This window comes from Ursus arctos, unplaced genomic scaffold (genome assembly GCF_023065955.2).
Source record: "Ursus arctos isolate Adak ecotype North America unplaced genomic scaffold, UrsArc2.0 scaffold_18, whole genome shotgun sequence".
NCBI lineage: Eukaryota > Metazoa > Chordata > Mammalia > Carnivora > Ursidae > Ursus > Ursus arctos.
The window spans coordinates 23,905,312-23,931,531 of record NW_026622852.1 but is presented as its reverse complement, the minus strand read 5'-3'; the positions used below and the strand labels follow the sequence as shown (position 1 = coordinate 23,931,531).

The window sequence follows — 26,220 nt, the reverse complement described above, 5'->3', positions numbered from 1 at the left end:
TTCATGATCACTATTTATAATTTTAAATAAACACTATGGAGAGGAAAAGGTAACTTTTTTTTCTTGTAAAAGTAATATATTTTCCATTTAGAAAATATTTAAAAAGTGTGATGCAAAACAAAGATCTTCCATAGTATCACCACTGATTAAACTCTAGACCTTATTTGAATGTCACCTGTTTTTATTTTAATTTTTTTATTATGTTTTTCTGCTCCAGGATCTAATCCAGGATCCTGCATTTATTAGTTTTATTTATTAATTGTCTCTCCTTAGCTTCCCTTAACTTGTGACACTTATTCCTCCTTTCCTAGTTTTTATGACTTTGACACTTTTGATGATTACTGGTTCGTTTTATAGGATGTCTCTCATTTTGGGTTTATCTGATATTTTTTCATGGATTAGATTGAAGTTATGCTTTTTTTTTTTTTTTTTTGCCTCTGGAATGCCACAGAGGTGATGTTGCATCCTTCTGAGTACATCATATCAAGGAGTATGTGATATCGAGATGGCTTATTACTCATATTAACCTTGATCACTTCATTAGGGTGGTGTCTGCCAGGTTTGTCTCCTCAGAGTTACTATTTTTCCCTTTGTAATTGATGAATGTCTTGAATAGTTGGGGACTATGCTAGTATCCTGTTTCTCCCCAAACTTTTGCCCAGTGATTTTAGCATTTATTGGAAGGTCTTGCCTGCAAGAGTTATTACAATGTGTTTACCTAATGGTGATTTTATGTTTCCCTCATTCTCTTTAATTTATTAATTAGAATTCTTTTTTTTTTTTAAAGATTTTATTTATTTATTCGACAGAGATAGAGACAGCCAGCGAGAGAGGGAACACAAGCAGGGGGAGTGGGAGAGGAAGAAGCAGGCTCATAGCGGAGGAGCCCGATGTGGGGCTTGATCCCACAACACCAGGATCATGCCCTGAGCCGAAGGCAGACGCCTAACCGCTGTGCCACCCAGGCACCCCTAGAATTCTTCTGTATTAAAGAGTTGTCCCTTCTCCCTCATTATGTATTTATTCAGTTATTTATCAGTGTGGACTCATAGATATTTGTTTTATTCCATAGGTTTTAATTTAGTCTATCATTACTCATTTTGTTGCTTGAATTGTTCTAGCTTTAGTCCTTGGAAGCTCCTTTAGGTTGAGTCCCTAATCATTTGACAGGGCCCCAACATTTTTTGAGTACTTCTTTATTTTCTGGAACAAGATGTTCCGGGCTCATCCTATATTTTTCCTGTTCTAGGCCTGGAATGAACCTTTTATTTTATTTAGTTCCTTTTATTGGAGAAAGATATTTATAAACCAAGACTTGGATACTAGGTTTCTATATTGAGAGAAGTGGTTGATTCCAGGGTGTCTTTGCTCGTAGGTCCTTTCGGCGGATTGGGCCAGGAAATACATGCATGAATCTTAATCCACACAGATACAGACACCTCCCTATTTCTTTATCTACTTGTGTATGTGTATGGAAAAACACAAGTTTATACTGATATCTCTGGCTCCAGTTCAATTCTGCAAGATTCATTCTTGTCTCCCCCTTTTCTTTATTGTAATTTCTTTCTCCAACGGTGAAAAATCCGGCTCTCATTAGCTATAATAAATTCACTTTCCTGTTTGGTCTTAGTGTACACATAAAATAGTTACAGAATTGCTAACCCATAACCCTGTGAGAAAGACATTTACTCACAGTATTTCTATACAGTTCTTTCCCTCTTTACAGTATCCAAACTACTGTTATCCAAAGTTCATTTCACTAGTTATTTTCTTCCTGACTCCCTTCAGTGTGGTTCCCTTATTCATTTGTAATACTGTTAGGTTTATTTGTTACCGCCTATATGCCATTTTGGATTCCTGCATGTATTGGTTGGTTTTGATTATTTATTGGGAGAATAGGAAATATTAATGATTCTGAGAGTCAAATTTATACAAAAACGCATCCTACAGTTTAGTCCAAAGGAGAATTCTTGTTTTTTTCTCCCAAACCTGCTTTTCCTTTAAGCTTCCCCATCCCTGTAAGTGGTACCTCCCCTAAACCACATCCAATCCATTAGGAAGTCCTTTTGGTTCTATTGCAAAGTATATTTCAAACACTACAGCTCCAATGTAAGGCATGATTGTTTCTGCAGTAGTTTCCTAACTCGTCTCTGTATCCATTGTCACCCTCTTTATAGTTCTTTCTCTGCAGGGCAGCCAGAGTGATCTTTTAAAAGTGCAAATCAGAGACAATGTAAGCAGAGTACACTGCAAACCTCTTGTCAACCTGCAAGACTCTTTATGATATGACTCCTGCCTAGTCTCTGTTCCTCAGCTTGAACCATTCCAGCCATTATCTGTCACCTTTCTCTTCCTCAGTTGCACCAAGTTCTTTCTTATCTTAGGGTCTTTGCGCTTGGCATCCCCACTCCCCAAAACACTCTTTCTCCACATCTTTGCTTGCCTGACGGCTTTCTCAGCTCAAAACACGGCCTGTGAGTGGCCTTCTTTAACACTCTAGCTGAAGAGGTAACTTCTAACCCCTGAGCACTCTGTGTCCCATTTCCCTGGTTTATGTTTTTCCTTAGCAATGTTATTGATTTGAATTTTCCCCGTTTATTTGTTTTGTTTTTAAAATTTGTCTTTCCTTATTAGAATGTAATTTCGATAAGGGCATAGGCCTTTCTCATTTTGTTCAATGCTAAATTCTAAGTGCTAGAATAATGCTTGGCTCTAGTAGGTAATTAGTGAGCATTAAATGTTCTTAAGTGAATGATTGAATGAATTGGATTAAATGGAAACACTAGCAATATTTTATATACACATGCTGTTAGTTTGTCATTTTGATTAAGCCATAGTTTTTAATGGATTTAATGGTCAGTTTCATTCTCTCTCAACTAGCCATGTACACCTTCATGTGATCAGCCAGGATTTTGATTCTCCTTGCCTTAAAAACAAAAAACATTGGAATTCTTTCAATACAGAATACTTCCTAGAATCACAAGGTAAACAGAGTTCTTTCTTTTTCACATTTGTTTCATTTTCTCAGCTATTCTTATACTTGATTTAGTTGTTTCCTTAGAAAATTACCTGGCCTTAAAAGCCCATGTACAACTTTGTGTCCCTATAAAGAGAGACTCATTAAAAGAAATTGGATTATTTGGATTGATTAGGATTGCCACTTTGCTTTGAACAGCCTTCTTGGGGGGAACCTAGAAAGCTGTTATGTCAGAGTCAGAAAGGTGTTTTATTGTAATAACAGGGGACTTAAATCTTGCCCTGAGAATTATTGGAGTTTATGGATGTGAAAACTCTGTACAGTTGTCTTTTCTGCCATCAGCTGGTTAAGAGCTTGGGGGCTGCCTCGTGTCATGAGTGGTTAATTAACAGGGGAGGGCTGTGTGTATGTAGAAGGGAGCATTTCCCAGTGCGTGTACTGTGGAACTTCAGTATGCTGGGACATTAATGGTGGCAGCTACCACTGACTGAGGGCTAACCAGTGGTAAAGCACTGTGCTAAGCCTTTGACATAATAACGTGAATTGCTTACAGTGTGTCCCAAAGGAATGTAATTATCTCAAAAACAGGTTGCTCAGATTTAGAATCTGATCAAGCCCATTTTCCCGACAGTGAGTTTAACCTCAAGTTTACTAGCTTTAGGACCTAGCACATTTTTATTTGGAGTCAGATTTGCTTTTCTGGGAGGTATATTATATTGGCTTTTCAGAGTATCTGGGCTCTGAACTTTTTTCTTTGCTTGCAGCTGTGATAGAGATGGTACAGGACACTGGGAGAGTGAGTGTCCGAGATGGCATGCCTGAGCTCCTGAAGCTGCCCCTCCGTTGTCACGAGTGCCAGCAGCTGCTGCCTTCCATTCCTCAGCTGAAAGAGCATCTCAGGAGGCACTGGCCAGAGTGATTGTGCGGAGCCTGAACTTTGGAGCAGGTGTGGCTGATTGTTTAGAGCAAATTCCTGGCACCTGTTCTGGATTGCCTGTGAACTTTTATTTCTTGAATTAAAACATGCAGCTTTTTTTTTTTTAAACAAAACAAAACAAAACAAAACAACAAAGCCTCTTCTGTTCCTGAGTGGCTACAATATGGGGTGACTTGAAGTAGTTTAGGAATTAGGAATTTGTGTTTGTCATGGATGTGTTCTTTGGTGGTGGTGGCTGGAACAGGCCTGACCCCCAGTCTCCAGGACCCATGTCAGGTCTGATTAATGGGGGGCAAAGCCATGTTCAAACTGACCTAATGCAAGATATGGAAGAGGGTGGGCTATAAATTTCTGTCCATAGGTTTAATCCTTTCTCCCCAGAGGCATGTGGTGCCCTTCATCAGAGCAGCTAGAGAGGTCTCATATTTATCTTGAAGGCACTAATTGGTCTTGTTCTTTGATCTTAATCTATTCTGTAATATTCTTTCTCATTCCTTTCTTCATGGAGAAACTTAGTTGCTTCTGTCCCTTTCATTCCTTTCTATCCAAAACCACCCATGCTCCCTTCTCAGGAAATGTGTCTCACCAGTTCTTATTTGCTTTAAGCAAACAGGCTAGATGAGGGGGTGGAGAGATGGAGTTTTCTGGTTCCTGGCTGGTGGGGAATACTTGGCCAAATGTTCATCACGGTTCAGCTGTAAAGTCTTCTTGCTGGTCTGAGTGAATCTTTCATCTGAAAATAAAGTTTATTTGTTTGGGGCAGCTCTCCCAGGTAGTTGGAAACTGTTGGGAGTTCAGGTAACAGTCACAGATTGAGTTTTGATGCATGCAGAGGTCGCTATTGACGGAAAAGTTGCACAGAACCCCGTAGCTTCATTTTTCACTCAGAACAAATTTGGATGGCACTGTTGGAGCAAGTCGATTTTTGGATAATGTCAGAACTGGAAGTAAAGGGAAATTTAAAATGTTTTTGATTACACTGGTGATCTGTTTGAGGATGTGACTCTTTTTGCTCTTGAGTTAAGAAAAAAAAAAAAAGAATACCCTTAATAATAATTTCCCTCTGGAGAAAACCTCAATCCATAGAAACCACATTTGACCTCAGTCTTTCACAAACAAACAAGATGCTACAGTGGTTTCTTGGTGAGCATGGATACAGTCATAATTAGCATTATTAATGATTACAGCAGCTAACACTTGCTCAACTCCTGTGTGTCTGGGCATTATGCTAAACACTTTGTTCAAATTATCTCATTTACTTCTCACTGTATGTAATTCTATGGGGTAGGTACCATTGTTATGACCCTTTAAAGCATAAAAATTTAATAATCTATAAAGGTTGCTGGGCTTCAAAGTTGATCTTGGTTCTGGTGCGTCAAACTCATTTTCCCTATTAGTTGAAGAATATTAATGTATTACTAACCAGTAGGAGCCATAGACCCCCAGGGGCCTTTGGCCTGTGCTGACCAAAAGCTCTCCGTGGCATTTCAATGATTTCTCTGAGGACTGGCAGTTCCTTTAAAGGTCCTTTTCTACATCTGATGCCTTAAAGCCCCTAGAAACCCTAGAATACTTTCTAAAGGTATACTCCGTGGATGCCTGACATCAGAATTGCTAGTTTCATTTTGCAGCCTGTAAATACCTGGGTCTACCCCAGAACTACTGAATCATAATCCCTTGGGCCTAGGAATATGTATTATAAAACAAATGTTCAGTGGGTGCCTGGGTGGCTCAGTTGGTTAAGTGCCCGACTCTTGATTTTCTCTTGGGTCATGATCTCAGGGTCTGGAGATCGATCCCCACGTTGGGCTCTGCACTGAGCATGGAACCTGCTTGGGAGTCTCTCTCTCCCTCTCCGTCTGCCCCTCCCCTTGCTCGAGTACTCTCTCTCTCTCGCTTTCTCTCTGTCAAAAAAAAAAAAACACAACACAAAAACAACAACAAAAACATTCAGAATGACTGTTATTCATACTAAAGTTTGAGAACCACAGTATAAATGAACTCTGGGCTTCCAAGCACCTTTTCCGAAGCTCCCAGATTAGACTCTGCCTTGTGAGGATACACACACCTTTCTCTGGTTGGCTTTCTGGGCTAGTTACAGGCCTTCCTTCCCTTTGCAGGGTCAGTTTTATTTCAGGATCCAGGGATACGTTGGGCATTAGATAAGGGAGAATGGCTATAGGGACCGGTGCTTTGTTTCTACTGGGATTGGGGGGAGGCCCTCAGGCCCCATGATTATAGGGGCAAGGCCTAGAGCTGATGACTATCCCTCTTCAATGACTCCCATCTCCTCTTCCTGCTTGGAGGGCAGTCTCAGAGGCATGGCCTGGGATCTGTGATGAACTCAGCTAACCTTAGGCTCAGGGTTTGTCTGGGTTTGTCTATGAGATATCCAGGTACAAATGGTCCTTTCAGGGACCCGACCATAGTTGAGATGGTCACTAAGTCCTTGCAGGTTCAGGGATGTTTTCTGGAGACTGGAATCTGGTAGTCAGGCACATACACTGGATATGGCTGGATATCAGAGATTCAGGGCTGATCTGTCAGAATTGGCCTAACTGCCTCTCTCTATCCCAGTAATTATAACTTGAAGATTTCCACAGAGCTCTGAAGATTCTTCCATAGATTAGATTTAAAAAAATATGATGAAGGCCATGAAGTTCACTCCCCAGAATAATGTATATATACACATCTTATATACCCTTGAAGTGCTTCCATAGACCCCCTGGGGGTCTGTGGACCCCAACTTAACCTCTGCTGTGGAGAAAAAGGTCATAACTATGCATCTGGGATTTTAGGAGGTGTCTGGGATCACTGTGGAGGACGAGGGGAGAGACCCCATCTCTAGGATGTCCCTGGGATCCTCTCCTTTGATCTCAGTGCTCCTCCCTCAACCCTTTGGCACATACACATCCTGGGGGCTTCTGGCTTCTGGCTCCCATTTAGCCACCACATGGAGGCAGGAATCTTGGGAAATAGAGAAATCCTCAGCAGGTCTGAGGGGCTCAGGAACCCTGGCTGACAGACTTACCATGAGCTATCTAAAAGGCAGTGAATCCACACTACTAAAACCAGTCATCTGCATAAATAGATCAGTTACATCATGAATGTATCCCAGGATAGTGGGAGTGGCAATATCTCTTGGGTACAGTATGCTAACAGTACAGACTGTGCTGGACTCCGTAAGTAATCTCTGACTAAGGCAGAGATTTCATTAAGGCCTCAGCACATGTACTTGAGAATTGCAGAACATTTAACTAAACTTCAGATGAAGAGTCCAGTGAACTTTTTAAAAACAGATATTGCAAAAACATTCAATTTAATTTCCCATCTAATCAACAATGCTATGTAGTTTAGCATATCGATATTAAAATCAAAATGAGAATATTTGATAAGAAACTGCAGCCAAGGAGAAACTATATCACAGTGTAATATGTGAGATATAATGAAGGGAAATTTGGAAGAATGAGGTGACCACTTCTACATTTTTTGTTCAGCCAGGCTACTCTGACCTTGAATAATAGAATTTTTGGAAGAGCAAATGTGAATAATGACTTCGAGGGGCCAGAAAAAGGACATGAAATATTGAGGTATATAGACCCCATGCCACTCTCTCTCTCCCAAATGGGCAATTGTTACATTACCACTAGAAAAAATGATCTTTCTTTGCCTATTTATCCCAGATTTATTATTGTGTTACAATCGGATGGAGTCTTAAGGTACAGGGCATACTGGCATGAAAAAGTAGGACAAATGCATATAACTCACATTTGTGACTCCAAGTTGTATTTTGTCCATTAGGGACTATGCTCTTCTACTTAAGCCCCATCATAGCCAGGCAAGGCAGCAGTTTTATTAAAATAAAATGGTCGAATATGGGTGGTTATTTCAACTCTAGCCAAGAAGCCAAATTTATAATCGAGTTCTTTCATTGCTTAAAGAGAAGGTAGGTACGATGACAAAGATGAACCTGCAACTGAGCAAGTGAATGCTTTGTATGAGAGCATGAAGAGTAGACCTTAAATAGTTCATAACAGATCTTAAGTCAGAGCTGGAGAAAAGGGCTCTCAAGTTCCAGAGAGTCTAACTCTCTGAACTGGAGTAATCTACTTTTTATGTTTTTTCTTTTCTTTTCTTTTCTTTTCTTTTCTTTTCTTTTCTTTTCTTTTCTTTTCTTTTCTTTATTTTTAGTAAACAAGCTCTACCATCAAGGAATGGGTTTTGGGTTTTAGAGTCTACTAATGATTAGTGCTCTGATGCATTATTAGTGTTATTTAGGCCATTGTATGACTCATCAAATCAGAGACACATTCAAGGGCCTGAGTGTTCCTTATCAGCAGCTGCTCTCTACCCAAACCTCAGGGAAGGGAATAGCCAGGCCCTGGAGCAGTGGGAAAGGAGTTTAGGAGTTTAGACCTCTAGGATTCTGGGCCATTCACTACTCAACTCCTTTTGCCTGTTCCATTTTACAAATTTATTTTGAGACCGTCTATTTCAACTTCCTCAATTTTTAGAAGGCAGCTGGGAACTTGGAGATTTAAGGGGCTCATTTAGCAATTTAAACCAGATCTTGGCCTTTATTGCAATCCTCTCCTCGACTCTTCCCAGATCCTCTTAGACACTGGCAGCTTTAAAAAAAAAATTTTTTTTAAGTAAACTCTGTCCCCAACGTGGACTCAAACTCACAACCCCAAGATAAAGAGTCCCATGCTCTACCGATTAAGCCAGCCAGGCACTGTAGACACTGACATCTTATTTGAGAATAAGCTGCTCTCCTAAGTCCCACTTGCTTCTGTCTTGCCTCATAATTTTTTTTTTCATGTAAATGTTGAGTAGAAAATAAAATCACCTTAGGTTTATATTTGAGGCTCAGCTCTGTTCCGTGTTAGATGTGTGGCACTAGGGTAGTCATTTAACCTCTCTGGCCTCAATTTCATCATCTGTCAAATGGAACTAAAATATGTACCTCCCAGGTTGAGGATTAAACAAGCATGAACATGAAAGGGCCAGGCACTGGGGTAGTCCAGCACACAATCCTAGTCTCCTTTGCCAAACTCTAACCTTATCTGATCTGTAAAGCCTCAGTGAATATTCTCTCAAGCAAGCCCTTTTCCCCTTCGAGCCTTGGCTTCTCATATTTAAAACTAGGGCCTTGGATTAAATTATATTTAAAGTTCCTGTAAGATTCGAGTCCTCAGTCTTCAGCTGGTTAGCTCCCATTGCTCTGTCCTCAAGGTCTTTTTCCCCCTAAGACTGAAATTGTCAGATGAGCTTTCTAAAGTGCAAGGAATTCTTTGCACTCATGCATTAACCTGTAAAGTAAGTTTTTAAAGAAGTCTTCATTTTCTCTACTTTATGCTGATTTTGGGTCCATGGGGGAGGCAAAGAGCATAGCTGAATCTAGGGGCTTAAATGATACCATTAGGCTCCCTTTCCATCTCTTAGTTCTGCTTTCCTGTGTTGCGACTCTCCAGGGGGGCAGCACAAACAGCTTCGGGCCTCAGAGTGAGAGAGCTCAATCCTCTCTACCCCTCACTCCTCCACATTTCTGCCAAAGCACAGAAAGCACCCTGACTTCTTTGCTTAGGTCACATAATCATCTCTAGACTAATCACTGTGTCTCTTCGGTGGATGGCATACTCTGGCCATCTCAAGTAACAGGACCATCTTGAGGTGAGGAGTGGAGAGTCACACTAGAATTTCATGGATGAGGGAGGAGCAGTTTGCAAAACAATAGTTGTTTACCACTAATGTGGACTGCACACATCATTCCCATATGCTGGGAGCTCCTTTCATCCCACGCTATTGCCATGGGATCTAAGACTGAAAAGGAGGCAAACTGTCCTGGACTTATGGCAGCTACAAGTTGAGAAGTTGACACAATCCACTGCCCCCACTACTGACCTGTATTGTTTGCCTTGACTGGAAGAAAAATTGGATTATATTTCCAAATTTAATGATTAGTTACTGGCCTAGGGCCTTTTGGTAGAAATTTCCCCAGAAACTATGGGAAATACTCTTAAAATGCTGGTTGGAGTTGCCAGGGTCCTAGGGCATCTCCATGTCGTGGTGCACCAGTAGACCGTTAGCCTTTGCTGCTCTTTCCTTGGCTGGATTCTGGAGATAGGAGGTCAGGGCTAGGGCAGAGGAGAGGACTTGGAAGGATGCCTGAAAAGCCAGTTGAGCAGCTGGATTCTTATCCACTATGGACAGCAATTTCACTATCACAATTATTCTGTAGGTTACTAAATACCTAGAGAATTGTCAAGTGACTAGGGAACAGAAACTTATTTTTGCTTTCAAGAACCCGGGAAAGAGAAAATGTTCATGACAGAGCAAGGGTAGGAAATAGGTCAAATACTAAAAGTGATCCCTCCGGCTGGTCAGGCATTAGGGAAGAGACCCTATTAGGTATACTTATCTGAATTATCTGTCTGAGAAGCTGATAGACTGTAAGTCCTGATAATGTGAACGAGAAAAAGGTGCACCCTGCAAGCAGGAGCTTTTAGCCTATACTTACCTCTGAGGCTGAGGCCAAGGTACTGTACAGATGCCAAACCTTATAGGCTGGGGACCCATTTTTTTTCACCAGACCATGAAGTTCTTTAGAACAGATGCTGTTTTTTGGTTCTCCATCAAGTACTCAATGCAATTCAGCATACCTGGAACATAATAGGATCCCAATAATATTTTATTGAGTGAATGAAACCTCGTGTTTCATTGAAAGCATAAAGAAAACAGAACTCTCGGTTGCAGCTGAATTTAACTGTCAAGTGCGTTTGGTGAGGCTGCATCTTTGGCTTTTAGAAACATTTTAATAAACCTCTTGTTGCCATTGTTTATGGACAGAGTATCTCATATGGATCAGAATTAGGGGAACATAAACAGGTTAATATTTTCTCATGTAATGTTCTAGATAATATTTTCCTACCTAACAGTCCAGATTTTAATCTTTGCTAGCAAACCAGGTGATTAGGGCTGTTGGGGTTTTCCCTATCTTTTCAAGCAGAGGTCTGTTTTTTTGGTTACTATCTTTGGCCACCAGATGGCAGCATTTGAACAATAAATTATTAATCTGTTTTCTAATCCAAAACTTAGTTTCACACAATTCTTTTATGTTTCAGAATCAATGCTTCAAAATAAAATATGTAAGTTTTTTTTAAAATAAGGCTTATGTGTGTTTAACTGATGTCCTAATCAAGATAGAAGTTTGAGAGAAAACCAGGGTATAGGTAAGAATACAAAACACATGATTGTTAAGGGGAGGCTGTTTGGCTCTGAAGTTAGCCAGGGTTGAGAGCTGAGTCTGAAATTTATCAGATGAGGGTGTTGAAGTATGTCAAATGCATGGTAGGCCTTGAAAATATGATAGCTCATTTCCTCCCATTTCTTAATTTGACCCCAAGATTAGTAACTCTTGTTCTCATCACAAGTATAACTGGGAGTAGTACTGGGAGCAGACATTTCTGGGCATATCCTTGAAAAGTGGTGCTATTTTTACATTAACATAGTTATTAAGTCTCTGATGGTTCGATGTTAGAGAAAGCACTGTGAAAGCAAGACAAATGATACGAGAGACGGCAAAGGGGTATGTGTGCATTTTCCATGGGTCAGCTTCCCTCAAAACCTCCTTGTGATATATGAACCCAGCTTCACTTCCGTCCTCCAGCTCTTCTAAGACTTCAGCTTCTAAGCAGGCAGAATAAATGCCCCAGCCTCAAATAATGCCAGAATATTAGAGTTGGAAACAATTTTACAAGCCAGGACTTCTGACATTTTGAAGGAGTCACAGATTCAGAGAATTTGGTGAAAGCTATGTACCCTCTCTCCAAACATTTTCAACAAATCAATTATCCATGAATTTCCTAGGACAGAGGTTCTTAACTGGCATGCATTCCGTAGGCCCTGATTATTTTGAACCATCTGGTAGGGCTTTTTTTCCAAACCACACAGAGAAAGTCACTCTATTACCATGGGAGGGCATCTAATGCCCTTGGTGCTTTGGGTAGATAAATGTTTAATCTCTTGCCCTGAGACTCTGTTAAAACTCTTTTTAGTCTAGTAGCCTCTGATGTCCCATTGAGGGGTTTGGGACACAGAAATGATTGTTACAACATCAGTGACAAGCTTATGTCCTTATTAAACACCAAGTGTGTTTATATTCCCAAATTCATGTTGGAGAAAATATACTAAAATGTTAATTAGTGGTTGGCTTTGGATGGTGAGAAGGTAAGTAATTTAAATTTTGTTATATTGTGTAGATTTCTAATTAGCTACAGTGAATATATATTTGCGAATGTGAAAAAACCCCAGATTTTATATTTAAAGTAATAGATCACAAGGAAATGCAGTCAATATTCAGTTACTTATATTAATAGCTGATAAAACAAAAAATGGCTAATAATTTTAACAAGTCATATCAGTTCTCCAGCCCTTTAGAGGCAGAAAGACATCCTGCAAGGCCAAATTCCAAGCCATAACAGGTTCAGTTGGGCCTAAGGGTGACACAAATGAAGGTAATTCAAATTTTGGATCTGATTTCGCTGTTACTAGATCTAGAAAAGTAGATTTTCTCTGTTTGCTCCCAGCCTTAATCTGTGTCTCTTTCACGGAGACATCCACTACATTTTGTTCAAAATTGTTGTCCTAGCAACTTCCTAATTGTATTTGCAAATGTCTTTCAGCAGTCACTTAGGTCCCATAATTTCTCTTGAGTGTTATGTTGATGTGGCATGTTCTATTAAATTCCAATATTGAACCATCCTTGAGTTCTTGGAATGAATCTCCTGGATCTTGAGGGTTTCTTTCTTTCTTTCTTTCTTTCTTTCTTTCTTTCTTTCTTTCTTTCTTTCTTTCTTTCATTTGTTTATTAGAGAGAGAGATAGCGAGATGGAGAACACAAGCAGGTGGGAGAGGGAGAAGCAGGCTCCCCACTGAGCAGGGAGCCTGATGCAGGGCTCAGTCCCAGGATCCTGGGATCATGACCTGAGCTGAAGGGAGACACTTAACCAACTGAGCTACCCAGGCACCCCTGAGGGCTACTCTTTCGATGTTGGTTGGACTGCAGGAAACATTTTTGATGGATGGAGATGGGGGTGAGTTCTATAGATTGATTTATGTGTGAAAGCTTTGTGGCCTGGAACCCAGACTTCTAATATAAAGTACCAGGAGAAGAATGGGGAGCAAATGAGACCTGCAAATCAGGGGGAGAATGGTTAGGAGTTTGGCTTGCTGGATCAGTTCCCAGGATATTCTTTGTGGTAGAGAATTCAAGTAATGGGAAAGGTGATCTGACTTCCACATGATAACCCTACATGGTAGGGGGGTGGAAAAATATGAAAAACGATACATGAGATAAACATTTGGAGAAGACTTTGAGGCATTTGGGAAGTGGGAGCTTTGGAGTGGTCTGGAAAACTGCAGAAGAGAAAAGGGGAATTTGGAGAAGGGTTTTTCTGTCTGGATAGGAACTGGATCTCCTTAATGGTTTTTGATAGATGTGAGCAAAGATTATATACTTCACTTTTTTTTTTTGAAATTTTGAATTCTGTTCTTAATTTCATTTCTCATGTTTTGCATTGTGTATTTCTTTTCTTGATTACATTTGCTAGATGTTTCCTTGAATTTATTGTTATTTTTCGAAAGAGTAATTCTTGGATTTTTTACTTTTGTGATTTTTTAAATAATGTTTTTGCCTTATTTCTTTTCTCTTTATTTTTTCCTAATTTTTTGAGTCAAATACTGAGTTCTTATACATTAATATTAAAACATCTCTTTTCTTTTTATTAATTGAATTTTTAAAATAGCGAAAATATGTGAGACTGTGAATTGAATGCTGGGTTGAACCAGAGACTTATGGAGGTGGCCTTGGCTGTTGATAACAAGGAAATATTTAATCTGATTTCAACACCTGAACCATGAGGTTTCCTTATGTCTTTCAGAAAAGGCATATGTTCAAGATAGTGAAGTGGAAATGACATGTTATCCCTAGGATAAGGTTTTGTTCATTATATGTTTCACGAATACTTTTTTCTTCCTATTTTCTTATGAATGAGTAATTGTGTTAGGGTGTTCTCATCTCTTTTCTCCTTACCTGCACCACAACCATGAAACAATATGACCCGGGCAAGGATCTGCCATTAGTCTTTTATTTTATTTGTTTATTTAAAAATTTAAGTAAGTAATCCGTACACCCAGCATGGGGCTCAAACTCATAATGCCTAGATCAAGAGTCATAATGCTCTACCAACTGAACCAGACAGGTGCCCCCATTAGTCTTTTATATTCAGTACGATTTTATTTATTTATTTATTTATTTATTTATTTAGTATTCTCCATGCCCAGCATGGGACCCAGTGTGGGGCTTGAACTCATGACCCTGAGATCAAGACTTGAGCTGAGACCAAGAGTCAGATGCTTAACCAACTGAGCCACCCAGGCTCCCCTATTTAGTATGATTTTAAACTTCAACATTATCTTTTCAAGATAGGAATTTGCATTTCAACTTTATTTGTACAACAAATTTGTCCCCAGTTAAAGGATTTTTAGTTTTAATGAAGTGCAACTTTTTTTTCCCCATGGATTATGCCTTTGGTATTATAAAGTCATCACCAAACCCAAGGTCACCTAGATTTTATCTCATGTTGTCTTCTAGGAGTTTTATAGTTCTGTATTTTATGTTTAGGTCTATGATCTGCTTTGAATTAATTTTTTTGTGAAAGGTGTAAAGTCTGTGTCTAGATTCATTTATTATTGTTTTCATGTGAATATCTAGTTAAAGGATTTTTAAGCATTACCTGATGGGGTAATTTTTTTATATGAAGTTTCTCTTTCTTCCTTCTCTCCCAATTTCTCCTTCCCTGTAATGAGAATCTTTGATTAAAGAAAAGAATTTCGAGGGAAAAGCATCAAACTGCTAGCAGAAGGCCATGCAATTTCAACTAGCAGAAGGCCATGCAATTTCGACTACAGTATGAGACTTCTACTTCCTGTCCAACTATTTGTTTTTCTTCCTCTGATACCTGTGGGGTGGGAGGGGTGGGATGCATTCCCTGGGCTGGATGTGCCAAACCGTTTCCAACTCCAGTGTAACCGTCAGTGGAGTTCCCTTACCTCCTGTCTGTGCCTGCTTGTCAGTTCACAGGCACCATGGAATGGGAACGTTTGTCTTGGTATCATAATCCCAAACTCTTTTCAAGATTTGGGGGAAAATGAACAAGGGCAGCTACCATGGATAGTTAAGTGTGAAAAGTCAGTTCTTTGTAGGAGGTGTGAGTGAATTGTCAAAATTTGGAAAGAACTTGTCACAGTGTGCGATCTGCCCAGAGGCACTCTCCAAAACACCACGAAATCCTCCAGGAATCTTCTCATCTTTTTGAAACTCCAGTTTGCATTTCCAGGATCCTGGCTGACCTGCTGAGCACAGTGTTCTATAATGGCAGAGTTTGCTTTTTGGTTACTGGTGGTGTCAGGAACACCAGAGTGGCATCTACTTTTTAAGAAAAAGATGGCAACTCATTTGTGAAAGGGAGATGGGCATAGAGAGCGTCAGGCTGCCAAGGCATGTGGGTGAGCAGTGAGGGAGGTCTTTGGGACAAAAGGAATTCCCATGCTAGGTTTGCCATGAGAAACAGAAACTGGTCCCTTCAAGATGAGATTTTTTCCCCCATTTCTGCTGGGGCCTAGGTAATATGGTCTGCTGGGTATAGAGGCACTAAATAAACTGTACTGAGGTTCCATTTGTACCAGTCACCAGCCTTGGCAGTAAGGCTATGGGGTAGGTGGCTTTAGTTTCACTTTGGCTGCGGAATCTACAACTCCGCATGGTTCTGACACAGATTAAGGTGGGGGTGGGGGACTGGATAATCAGAAGACAGAGCTCTTCCCTCACGTCCAGGTGCCCCCTCCTGTATCCACATATTACATCTCCCTTAAACTGATTCCTGAGCCTTGAATTTTAGTCAAGGTGTGTTAGCAGGCAAATTGAGAATGACCAAGCCTGGCTGAGGTGAAGGCAGTAACTCGGTTGCCTGGGACACGTTATGTTATTCTTTCTTTAGTTCCCTTCATAAAAGCAGCTGTAATACCATCTACCCTGCAGGGTTACTGAGAGTATTAAATGAAATAATGAGGGTAGAGCACTTGGTGGATGGTCACTAAATAACTATGATGATTATGGCTAAGAGCTGTTTTCAAAGGAAACTTAATGGTGGAATTGGTTCAATCTACTCATAGGGACTCTTGTTTGCTGACATAAGGAGCTATACAACAATGAGCAGTCTTAAGAAAAGATTCATTTTGGTAGATGCCAAATATACCCTAGGACCAAATAAGACGTCCTTGACAAAAACAAGTTTTTAATGCAGAAGAATTTCAAGAAAAATAACTTAGTCCCTCTTCTAAAGATAAGAGCTTGCAGCAGTAGTTTCTACATTAATTAATAAACTATTAAGTTTTAAAGTGGGACAATAATCTGATAAGTGAAGATTTTAGGTGAATTCACTTCACAAGTGTTTAGAGCTATGGTCAACTTCAAGATTAAACTCCCTGTCATTTGGCCAGGTACAGATGAACTCATTTGTTGTGCCTATATGAAAAGTGAACATTTTGTATAATTATAGACACTTGTCATTTTCATAGTATCCACCCTCTGAGTTCTTTCTTATGGGAAGGTTTTCTCTCTGTTCTATCCTCACAAAACCTCTGAGGCTTTAAACCAATGTGCCTAATGGCAAAGATGGTCAGCAGGGCATCTCCTTCTGTGGCTCATTGCTTTCTGGATGGGGCTACTCTGTACACATAACACAATTGTATTTTGCACATTATCTCTCCTTATTTAAAACCTGAAGAGGAGTTGTCCAAAAGAAAAGCAAAGGACCTTTAAAGGTGAACAGTGCAGGCAGGTTCTTTGCTCATAATCATGTTTGTGGGCTAGCCTAATAGGACTTTGTATTATATTTAAAGTGTTTCTGAATTGCTTTTTAGTTTCTCATCACTGAATTCATATGGCTTCTGTTGCTTGAGAGAAAAACCTAATTTTTGTCCTTTTAACAGAATTACCTAATTGCACAGTCATTTTCAACCATACAGGAGCCAACATTAAAAATGAGCCAACGGGAATAATTATGACTCACAGAAGAGGTAAATGATCTGATATGTAGTTCTTGTGTTTGAGGTATTTAATTTGACATCAACAGAAAAAAGATTTTTGTGAGGAAAAAAGTCTTATCATTTAATCCACAATGTATTTAGCTATAGACATTCTATTAATAATTCATTTAATGTTTTTCTGATTCATGTGGTATTTAACAAAGGGGATTACTTTAGCTCTTGCATCTCAATTCATTGTTGTATGATTCTTTAATCTTAATTTTCATTGACTAGTGAGATTAATAAAATGATTATAATAGATTTTAGTATGTGCGTAATAAAATTGGACATCTCCAGTAGTTAAAAAAATAAGTAAGGACATATAGGAATTGAACAATGTAATAAGTAAATTTTGTGCACATGTGCTCATACACCCATGTGTGCACATGCACTCTTGAATATAGGAGGAAGACCTTACGGGATACCTGGGTGGCTCAGTGGGTTAAGCATTTGCCTTCGGCTCATGAGGGTTGTGATCACAGGGTCCTGGGATCGAGTCCTGCATTGGGCTCCTTGCTCAGCAGGGAGCCTGCTTCTCTCTCCTGCCACTTTTCCTGCTTGTGCTCTCTCCCTCTCTCTCTCTGACAAGTAAATAAATAAAATCTTGGGGAAAAAAAGGAGAAAGACCTTACTTCCTTTGAATAGAGAAGAAACACTTTTTTCCCCATATGCCCATGGAACACTTAAAATAGTTGATCCCATATTTGACCACAAAGAAAATTTTGATATGTCTTTGTATTGTTTTACTTTTTGCAATATCATATATTACTTTCATAATACAACACCAAAATACATACATTTAAAAATGTGTTTGCTCTATTTCTGATGTCTAGAATAATGTTTGGGACATATTAGGGACTCAATAAATGTTGGCTACATAAATAAACAAATGGATCTTAATATTTGTTGAGTATCTACTATGTGCTAGGCACAGAACAGCAGGTATTCCCCTATAGCTGTGTGGTCTAAAGCCATTTGAGTTAAATGGATTTTGGTATTATCACAGAACAAACCATATACCCTCAAACATAACTAACAGATAACAAGTCTGCAGTCATTCCTTTAGCCCATGACCTGGGTTATACCTGTTCTCCAACTGCACTGTAAGGGCTTCTGCTGAATTGGTTTATTTATACCTGTACAGGTATACATTTCCCACACTTCAGGTGATAATTTAAAGAGGGAGGGAGGAGTGATAAGGGCATATGGAGTAGGGAAAGCTTTCTGACAGTGAACATGTTGACTGCACTGGGCAACTCTGAAGTCCTTTCCAGCTTTACCAAGAATAATCCTGCTAACTCTAAGCACACTGGCTCTTTGGTTTGTTTACTTACGATTATTTTTTACTTGTTATCTGGAAGTAGGTTCTTTTTCATTTAAAATATCTTTCATTTAAAAATTTTCTTTCCTCTTTTCAAAATGTTGGCTTAGTTGATGGGGTTGAATTTTTGCTGTAATTGCTGACAGTTAATTGTTAATTGCTGGAATACCAGTCACTATTGTGTGTACTCACTTTCTTAGACATTCTTTTTTTTCCTTAGACGTTTACAATCAAGGGAAAGGAAGAGCATATAACCGCATTAGGCTTTTCACTTGTTCTTATTAGGCATTTGCGTACAATTTGAAAAGTTTGCTGCCCATAGGCAAAATTAGCATCAGTATTACAGGTATTACATTTTTCCACCCAATGATGTGTTGTGCATCTTCTTTTTTTTTTTTTAAGGATTTTATTTATTTATTTATTTATTTGGGAGAGAGCGTGAGTGCACAAGTGGGTGGGTGGGGAGGAGCAGAGGGGGATGGAGTGGGAGGGGGAAAGAATCTCAAGCAGACTCCATGCTGAGCACAGAGCTGGATGCCAGGCTTGATCTCAGGACTCTGAGATCATGACCTGAGTTGAAACCAGGAGTCAGACACTTAACTGACTGAGCCACCCAGGTGCCCCTGTGTTGTGCATCTTAAGTAGTGGTAGACAGAATAATAGGGCATGTATGTGTTTTTTCTCCTTTTTTTTTTTTTTAAAGATTTTATTTATTTATTTGACAGAGATAGAGACAGCCAGCGAGAGAGGGAACACAAGCAGGGGGAGTGGGAGAGGAAGAAGCAGGCTCATAGCGGAGGAGCCTGATGTGGGGCTCGATCCCATAACGCTGGGATCACGCCCTGAGCCGAAGGCAGACGCTCAACCGCTGTGCCACCCAGGCGCCCCTCCTTTTTTTTTTTTTTTTAACTATCAGTTATTGAGAGCTTAGTATGTGCTGGGCACTGAACAAAGCTCTTTAGTCCAAAGAAATTAAAATTTCTTTTAATCCTCACAACAGTCTAATGAACAGGTGTGCTGAAGAAACCAAAGGTAAATGAAGATATATAATAAAACTAGTAACAGAAATTCTTCCTGACTCAAAGTCCATGCTCCTTACCACTGTGTTACACTTTTCCTGTCTTTTGCATGGTCATATTCTGAAACTTGTCTTCTTCTAGAACATCTTCATTTTAGAATATTCAAGTAAAACTCAAGTATCCTGATATCTGACTCCAGCCTCCACCTTTTCCATAGCTTCATTTCCCCTCTGTCTTCAGTTTCACTCTTTTTTACCATTGTCTAGATTTTAAATTCCTTGGTCCTTCCACTTCCTCCCAGTTTAGTAGCCCCATCTTAGGCTTGCTTTCTTCTCCATGAACCTCATGTTTGATCATCTAAAATATTCTCCCACAAATACCCCTTTTACTTCTATGCCAAACCCACTGTACTATGTCCCAACCCTAGTTTGATGCCCATTTCCTTTCTTTGCTCCTATTTTCACATTACTGATCAGGGGCACCTGGGTGGCTTAGTCGGTTAAGCCTCCAGCTCTTGATTTCTGCTCAGGTCACGATCTCAGAATTGTGAGATCAAGCCCCGTGTTGGGCTCCATGCTTAGCACAGAGTCTGCTTGTCCCTCTCCCTCTGCTTCACTGCATGCATGTGCATTCTCTCAAATAAATGAATAAATACATGAATAAATAAATAAATAAATAAATAAATAAATAAATAAAAATCTTAAAAAAAAGATGAGCTAATCAAGGTTAGGGGGAAAAAATCAGTAGACCTTATAATAAACCTTGCAAATTCGTTCCACTACACATTTATGGCCTTAATTTCTTGCTGGGCTCTCCTTTCATTCTGTGGCATTGCTGTTTTCAGGTTCCTTCTTCATTGTCTTCAGCAATAGTGCTGTGTTAAAACCACTCTCCTTAAGTTCTCACTTCCCTTACTCTTAGGTAGGTTTTCTCCTGCTTCATCAAACAAAATGAGGCTGTGAAGCATTATCTTGCTCAACTTTCTATCCCCTCACTGCCACTTATCCACATGCATACCATTCTTGACTTTCTTCCACAGGATAAAGGGAACTCCTTTCTGTTCAAATCCAACTCCTCACCTTGACCTCAAGTCTAAGATGGAAGCATCTGTGTTCTGGGCAGGAGGATGGAGGAAAAGATGAAGAAGGGAATTAAGGACTCACATATCGCTCTCTGAAGAAGTTTCCTGGAATCTCCTCCGTGAGTCTTTTTGTATTACCATGGCCAGAATTCAGTCACAAGCCACAGGTGACCAAGCTTTAAGGGAGGCTGTGAAATACAACCTTTATTTTGGGCAAATCCATGTCCAATTAAAATTTTTATTATTACAGAAGCAGCACAGAATGAAAATTGGAGATATTGAACAGTCTCTACAGTCTGCCAACGTTCTTTTGCATATGAAAAAAACTGAGTTGCCTTTCTCTTTCTTATTTTTTACTTACATTGCAAATATTTTACAAATTTAGATCTTTTAATCTTTTAATTTTGTTTATGCTATCTTTCATGATACAGAGGTTAAAATTATTAGGTAGCCGAAACATGCATTCCTTTTGTAAAAAAAATTCCTTGTTTCTGGATTTCACATTTTGGTTAAGTAGACCTTCCTTACCCATATGTTCTCATATTTTCTTTTGGTACTTTTATACTTTGGTTTTTTTTTACTTTAGGTCTTCATTATATCTGGTATTTAAATTTTGGTCTAGTGTGACATAGGGGTCTATCTTTATTTTTTCAAATTTTATTTAATTAACTCCAACTCATTTTAAACTAGCATTCATTCTCATTCACTTGAAGCACCACATTTATGGTGAACTAAATTTTACTACGTACGCAAGTCTGTTATGGGCTCCCTATTCCAGTTTTCTTACTAAACTCACACCTCAATTTTAGTTACCATAGTTTTGCAGAATTTCTTTATTCTTCATTCTTTTTCTTTTTTTCCTCCCCATTCCTCCTCCTTTCTCTTCTCTACTTCCATTTCACCTAGCCGAGCTTGTTGGACGCTCCTGTGAGGATGAGACAGATGATCTCTGTTTTCTTCACTGTAGAATCTTGGTCCTTTTCGTACTCAACACCCTCCCATTTCTCTGCTGCCTAGTGTCACCCCTTCTAGGTCTTGCATTGTGTGGGATGCTGGCATTGGAAGGATTGCTGCTTTTAGTTGACTTGGTCTTTGTGCTTCATCCTTTTAATCCTTTGGATCCTGTGTGTGTATAAAATCGATTTCTCTTTATCACTACATTTAAAAATTTTCCTTAAGTTCTCTGAAGATGTAAAAACAATTGTTGATCTCAGTGTATGTGGACTCACCTCTTTATTTCCTTTTATTTATCTTCTTTGATTGCCTGACTTGTTTCTTCAGGAAAAGCAAAGCTCTTCTCTGAGTCAGTGAGCTGTTGAATCTCAGAATCAGGTAGCACATGAATGTTACATGGTGCGCATCGTTTCATATCGCCTTGGAAACCGTTTGCTGCCTAAAGTTCTGGCTGAACTTGTACTGGATGCAGATGATGACGTGCTGGGGTGTGGTTCAGCAGGTTGAGAAATAGGCACACCTCTCCGTAGGGCTCTATCTCCCTAGGCTCTTTGGGCTACTTTGCTGCTACCCACTTTGACTTGCTCTATGGTCATGGCCTGTCTGATCAGTGTTCTTGAACGTTTTATTGGCTTGTCTATAGTCACTTTTCCCGATGAACTTCCTATTCAACTTGTCAGAGTCTAATAAAAAATCTCAGGATTTAGACTTTGATTATATTTAATTTATCAACTAGTGGGAGGGATATTAACCTTTTTGACCATGTTGGATAGTCAGAACAGATTCCAATGACAGGAGCTGGGACTCTAGTGGATTTTATGAGTGCGTGTATGTGTGTATTCATGTGTGTGCGTGTGTGCATGTGTGTGTGTGTATGTGTGTATGTGTGGAATGGCGGTGGTGGGAGATAAACATGAAGAGCTTTCCTTTACAGTGTCATTTCAATAGAATTTAGGGGTAAAGTAAATTTACTTGTTTAGTCAGCCATCTTGAGTAGAAGCTCTGATAACGTTTATGAGACAAAACAATCTATATTTAAAAAGGAATCAAGGCCAAATAAGCCAATACAGTTTGGTTTACATTAAAATGTTAATGAATGCACATAAAGTCACTGAATGCACACTGAAAGGTTGCCATGGTAACAGTCATTTTCATGAAATGATTTTAGATACTGGATTCTTGAGTGATGGCATGCCTTGTTATTTGCTTTAAGACATCTTTAGCATTCTCTCTCTCTCTCTTTCTTTCTTTCTCTCTCTCATTTCCTTGGAGGATAGAAAATGGGAAAGGGACCTGTACCTGAGACAGTTCTTTGATTGAAAGCAACAGAAATAAATTTTTACTCATTGGAGCAAAAACTATATTTATTGGTAGGATGAAAGGGTGGTTCACAGAGTTGAAGGAAATGTGAACAGGGGGTTTCAGAGGGGTGGGTCAGAAGTATAGAGCAATTCTGAGAACCTGGGAAGTAGTAATCACTAGACAGCATCTTCAGGAATGTGGGATTAACCCACATTAATCATTTTCAGTTTTGTGTCCCTGTGTTCAAGGTTTAAATTCTAGGAAGTTTCTGATCTGCCTGGTTTGAAAGAAAAATTCTGTGTACACACACAAACTACAAACTGCTCTACAAATCCTTTTTTTTTTTTTTTAAAGGTTTTATTTATTTATTTGACAGAGAGAGAGACAGCCAGCGAGAGAGGGAACACAAGCAGGGGGAGTGGGAGAGGAAGAAGCAGGCTCCCAGCAGAGGAGCTGATGTGGGGCTCAATCCCAGGACTCTGGGATCACACCCTGAGCCGAAGGCAGATGCTTAATGACTGAGCCACCCAGGCGCCCCTGCTCTACAAATCCTTGTAGAGAGGATTGTTGTAGAGAGATTCTTACAGATTATAAATCACAACCTCAGATTATAAATCACAAGCCATAAGTAATGGATTAAGGATGGCCATACAAGGAATGCCAGTTTCAAAAAGAGAAAAAATTACACTTGAACGGTTTCATTTCTCTCTGCAGTTTTTAAAAAAAACTTGTCTTTCTCTAGGATTTTTCTTTTACCCTCCATGTACCTATGTCTTCCTACTGTCATGTCTTGTTTTTCTTCATTTCTTAATTTTTATCAGTGAATTTCATTCATGAGGGTGTCTGCTTTATTATTTTTTCTTCCAAGGACCTCCACTGTGGTACCTCCCCTGGCCCTTCCTCCCTCCCAGAAATGTGATACATTTCTAGATCCTACTTTCTCCCTTCTGTTTCCTTAGTGTCCTGCATTTATGACTAGATAAGTATGAAAACAGAAATGTTACTGTATAATTTTTTAAATAAGATTTTAAAGTAATCTCTACACCCAATGTGGGGCTTGAACCCACAGTCCCAAGGTCAAGAGTCTCATGCTGTACTGGCTGAGCCAGCCAAGCACCCTGAAATATTACTGTATTATTGGTTAAAAGTGAATTCATGTTACCTTTGGAAGATTGCATTATTGTTCTCAATTCTTCAGCCCTCCCTGGATGTCAGCCCTTTGTCAGGTAACTTTGTGGCTCCTCTTGCTAGAGATGGAGTATATTTTTCTGTCCCACTGATGTTCAGATGGGTCATGTGATTTGCAGTGAGATGTTAGTAAACATGATGACAACAAAGGCTTCAAATATGCTGACATGTTTTGGCTTGCCCTCCTGTGCTTCTGTGTTGCCAAAAACATATCCTGGGTTCTTCTCTAGTCTCAGAAGAATGATGACATGTGGAGCAGAGCTGCCCTAACCAACTCACAAACCCACTGTGTAAGGCTGAGCTGTCCCAGCAGACCTGCAAATTTATGAACACGAGAATAAGAATAAATAATTCTTGTTGCATGCTCCTTGGTTTTGGGGTAATCAGCAGCATCATTTTTGTGGTACAGTTAACTGCAGCAGCATTTTTGTGGTGAGTTAACCAATGCATTATTTTTCCAGTGAATGTATTTTCATTTAAATGAGAGTACTCTGGAGTTCATGCCTTCATCCATGTGCGTGATTATAGAGATTCATGCATGGTAGGGAGAAAATGCTAGGCAGAGGGTATCTTGTGGGATCCCTTTGGTATACAACAGGAGGCAAAACCCTACTAAATGTATATTGGTTTCACACACTTAATGATCACTGTTTTTGTTAAAAAAGTGAAGTAGATTCTGAAAAGCCTTTATAACACAGTATAGTTATCCAGAATTCTTTCTCAGGTAAGTACATTTTCATCATAGTTCTAGTATAAGTTAGAGAATGATTCTGGTTATTATAAGCTTGCCAGGGCTTTGATGGGCTCTTGAAACTCTGTTTAATATGGTGTCTAAAAAAATATGGTATCCAGCAGATTTCTAGGCAGAAGTCTTCCAAGGGGAAAGTCATCAACACTTTCCTGGAAGTTGCTCTGTCTAGGAGATTGACTGAGGTTGAAACTCTAGGTTTTTTTTGTTTTTTTTGTTTGTTTGTTTTTTTTTTTTGTCTATAAAGAAAAATCAGTGTTTCTTTGATTAACTCATATTAAATAGGAGTCCTCTTATTTGTATTGATGATGGCAGGGTACCCACCAACATGGTTTCTGTCCTTTCTCCTTATCCCAGGTTGATTAGACTTTTTAATAAGGAAGGAAGTAATTTCCATTTCTTCAGCTGTTGAGAAAATGGGGTTTATCTTTATAGTGGCAAACACTGCTCTCACTAATACAGAGTAACATAGTCCTACCCCAGGAAAGCAGCCTATGGAAACAGTTCACCTCCACTGGTGTGTGTGTGTGTGTGTGTGTGTGTGTGTGTGTGTGTATGTGAAGTCTCATTACCACTAAAACATGGACAGATGGACCAGGTGATGCCTTTTGGCATGGTCCCTATTGTCCAGATGACTAGGATCCTGAAAGAAGCCCAGTTCTCTAGGTTTGAGTAACACAAAGTCACTGGCTTTGACCTTAAGTGGGGTCTCAGTGGGCCTGGATGGACTTCAGTTGTACAACTCTTGAACTTTCCTGGAAACTGATTGAAATCTTCCTTTATGTCTTACGGCATAGTTTTGTAATTTTCTCTCAATGTATATCCTCCACATTTCTTAAGTTTATTCATAGTGCTTATTCTTTATATGTAAAGAGATCCTTTTGCTGTTGGAGTAGGATTTAAATTTTTCATCACATTTTTGACTTTTCACTAGTATATAGGAAATTTAGTAATTTGGGTAATTTGTTTCATAACTAGCCCCTTAGTGAATATTCTGATGAGTTCTGATTAGTCAATATCCTAAAGTTTTTAGATAGACTCTCATGTGATAATTCTTTCTCCTTTCTGATAGTTGTATTTGTTTCTTTTTGTTGCCTTCTCACTATCCCCATTTGCCAAAATATTCAAGAAACTGTTAAATAATAGCTGTAATATTATCTTGATCTTGATCTGTCTTGATCCTAAAACTTATATCTGTATTTATAAGGGGCTTAATTTCTTATTTTCTGTTTTTCTATTCAGGTGTGTGTCTGTGTGTGTATTAAAGATTTTTAAAAAACATTTTATTTATTTATTTGACACAGAGAGAGAGAGATGATACAAGCGGGGGAGCACAGGCAGAGGGAGAGGGAGATGACAGGGGCTCAATGCCAGGACCCTGAGATCATGACCTGAGCTGAAGGCAGACGCTTAACCGACTGAGCCACCCAGGTGCCCCTATTTGAAAGATTTTTATATTTAAGTAATCTCTACACCCAACATGGGGCTTGAACCCACAGCTCCAAGATCAAGAGTCACAAGCTCCACTAACTGAGCCAGCCAGG

General features: G+C 39.4%; 1 protein-coding gene across 11 annotated transcripts in view; it reads left to right on the top strand.

The window, feature by feature from the left end:
* APTX (aprataxin) overlaps positions 1 to 26,220 on the top strand; it is a 45,636-nt gene that overhangs the window by 14,097 nt on the left and 5,319 nt on the right. For 6 of the 11 annotated variants that reach the window (XM_026506403.4, XM_026506401.4, XM_044386866.3 and 3 more), the window contains 2 exons: positions 2,881 to 2,984; positions 3,742 to 4,879. In XM_026506403.4, the coding sequence (XP_026362188.3) occupies positions 2,881 to 2,984; positions 3,742 to 3,896 (259 nt within the window). In that variant the 3' untranslated portion in view covers positions 3,897 to 4,879. Of the gene's footprint in view, positions 1 to 2,880; positions 2,985 to 3,741; positions 4,880 to 16,967; positions 17,055 to 20,442; positions 20,604 to 24,158; positions 24,828 to 26,220 lie in introns of those variants that run through there. The other 5 variants (XR_007190940.2, XR_006410316.3, XR_006410314.2 and 2 more) reach the window with 4 other exon arrangements.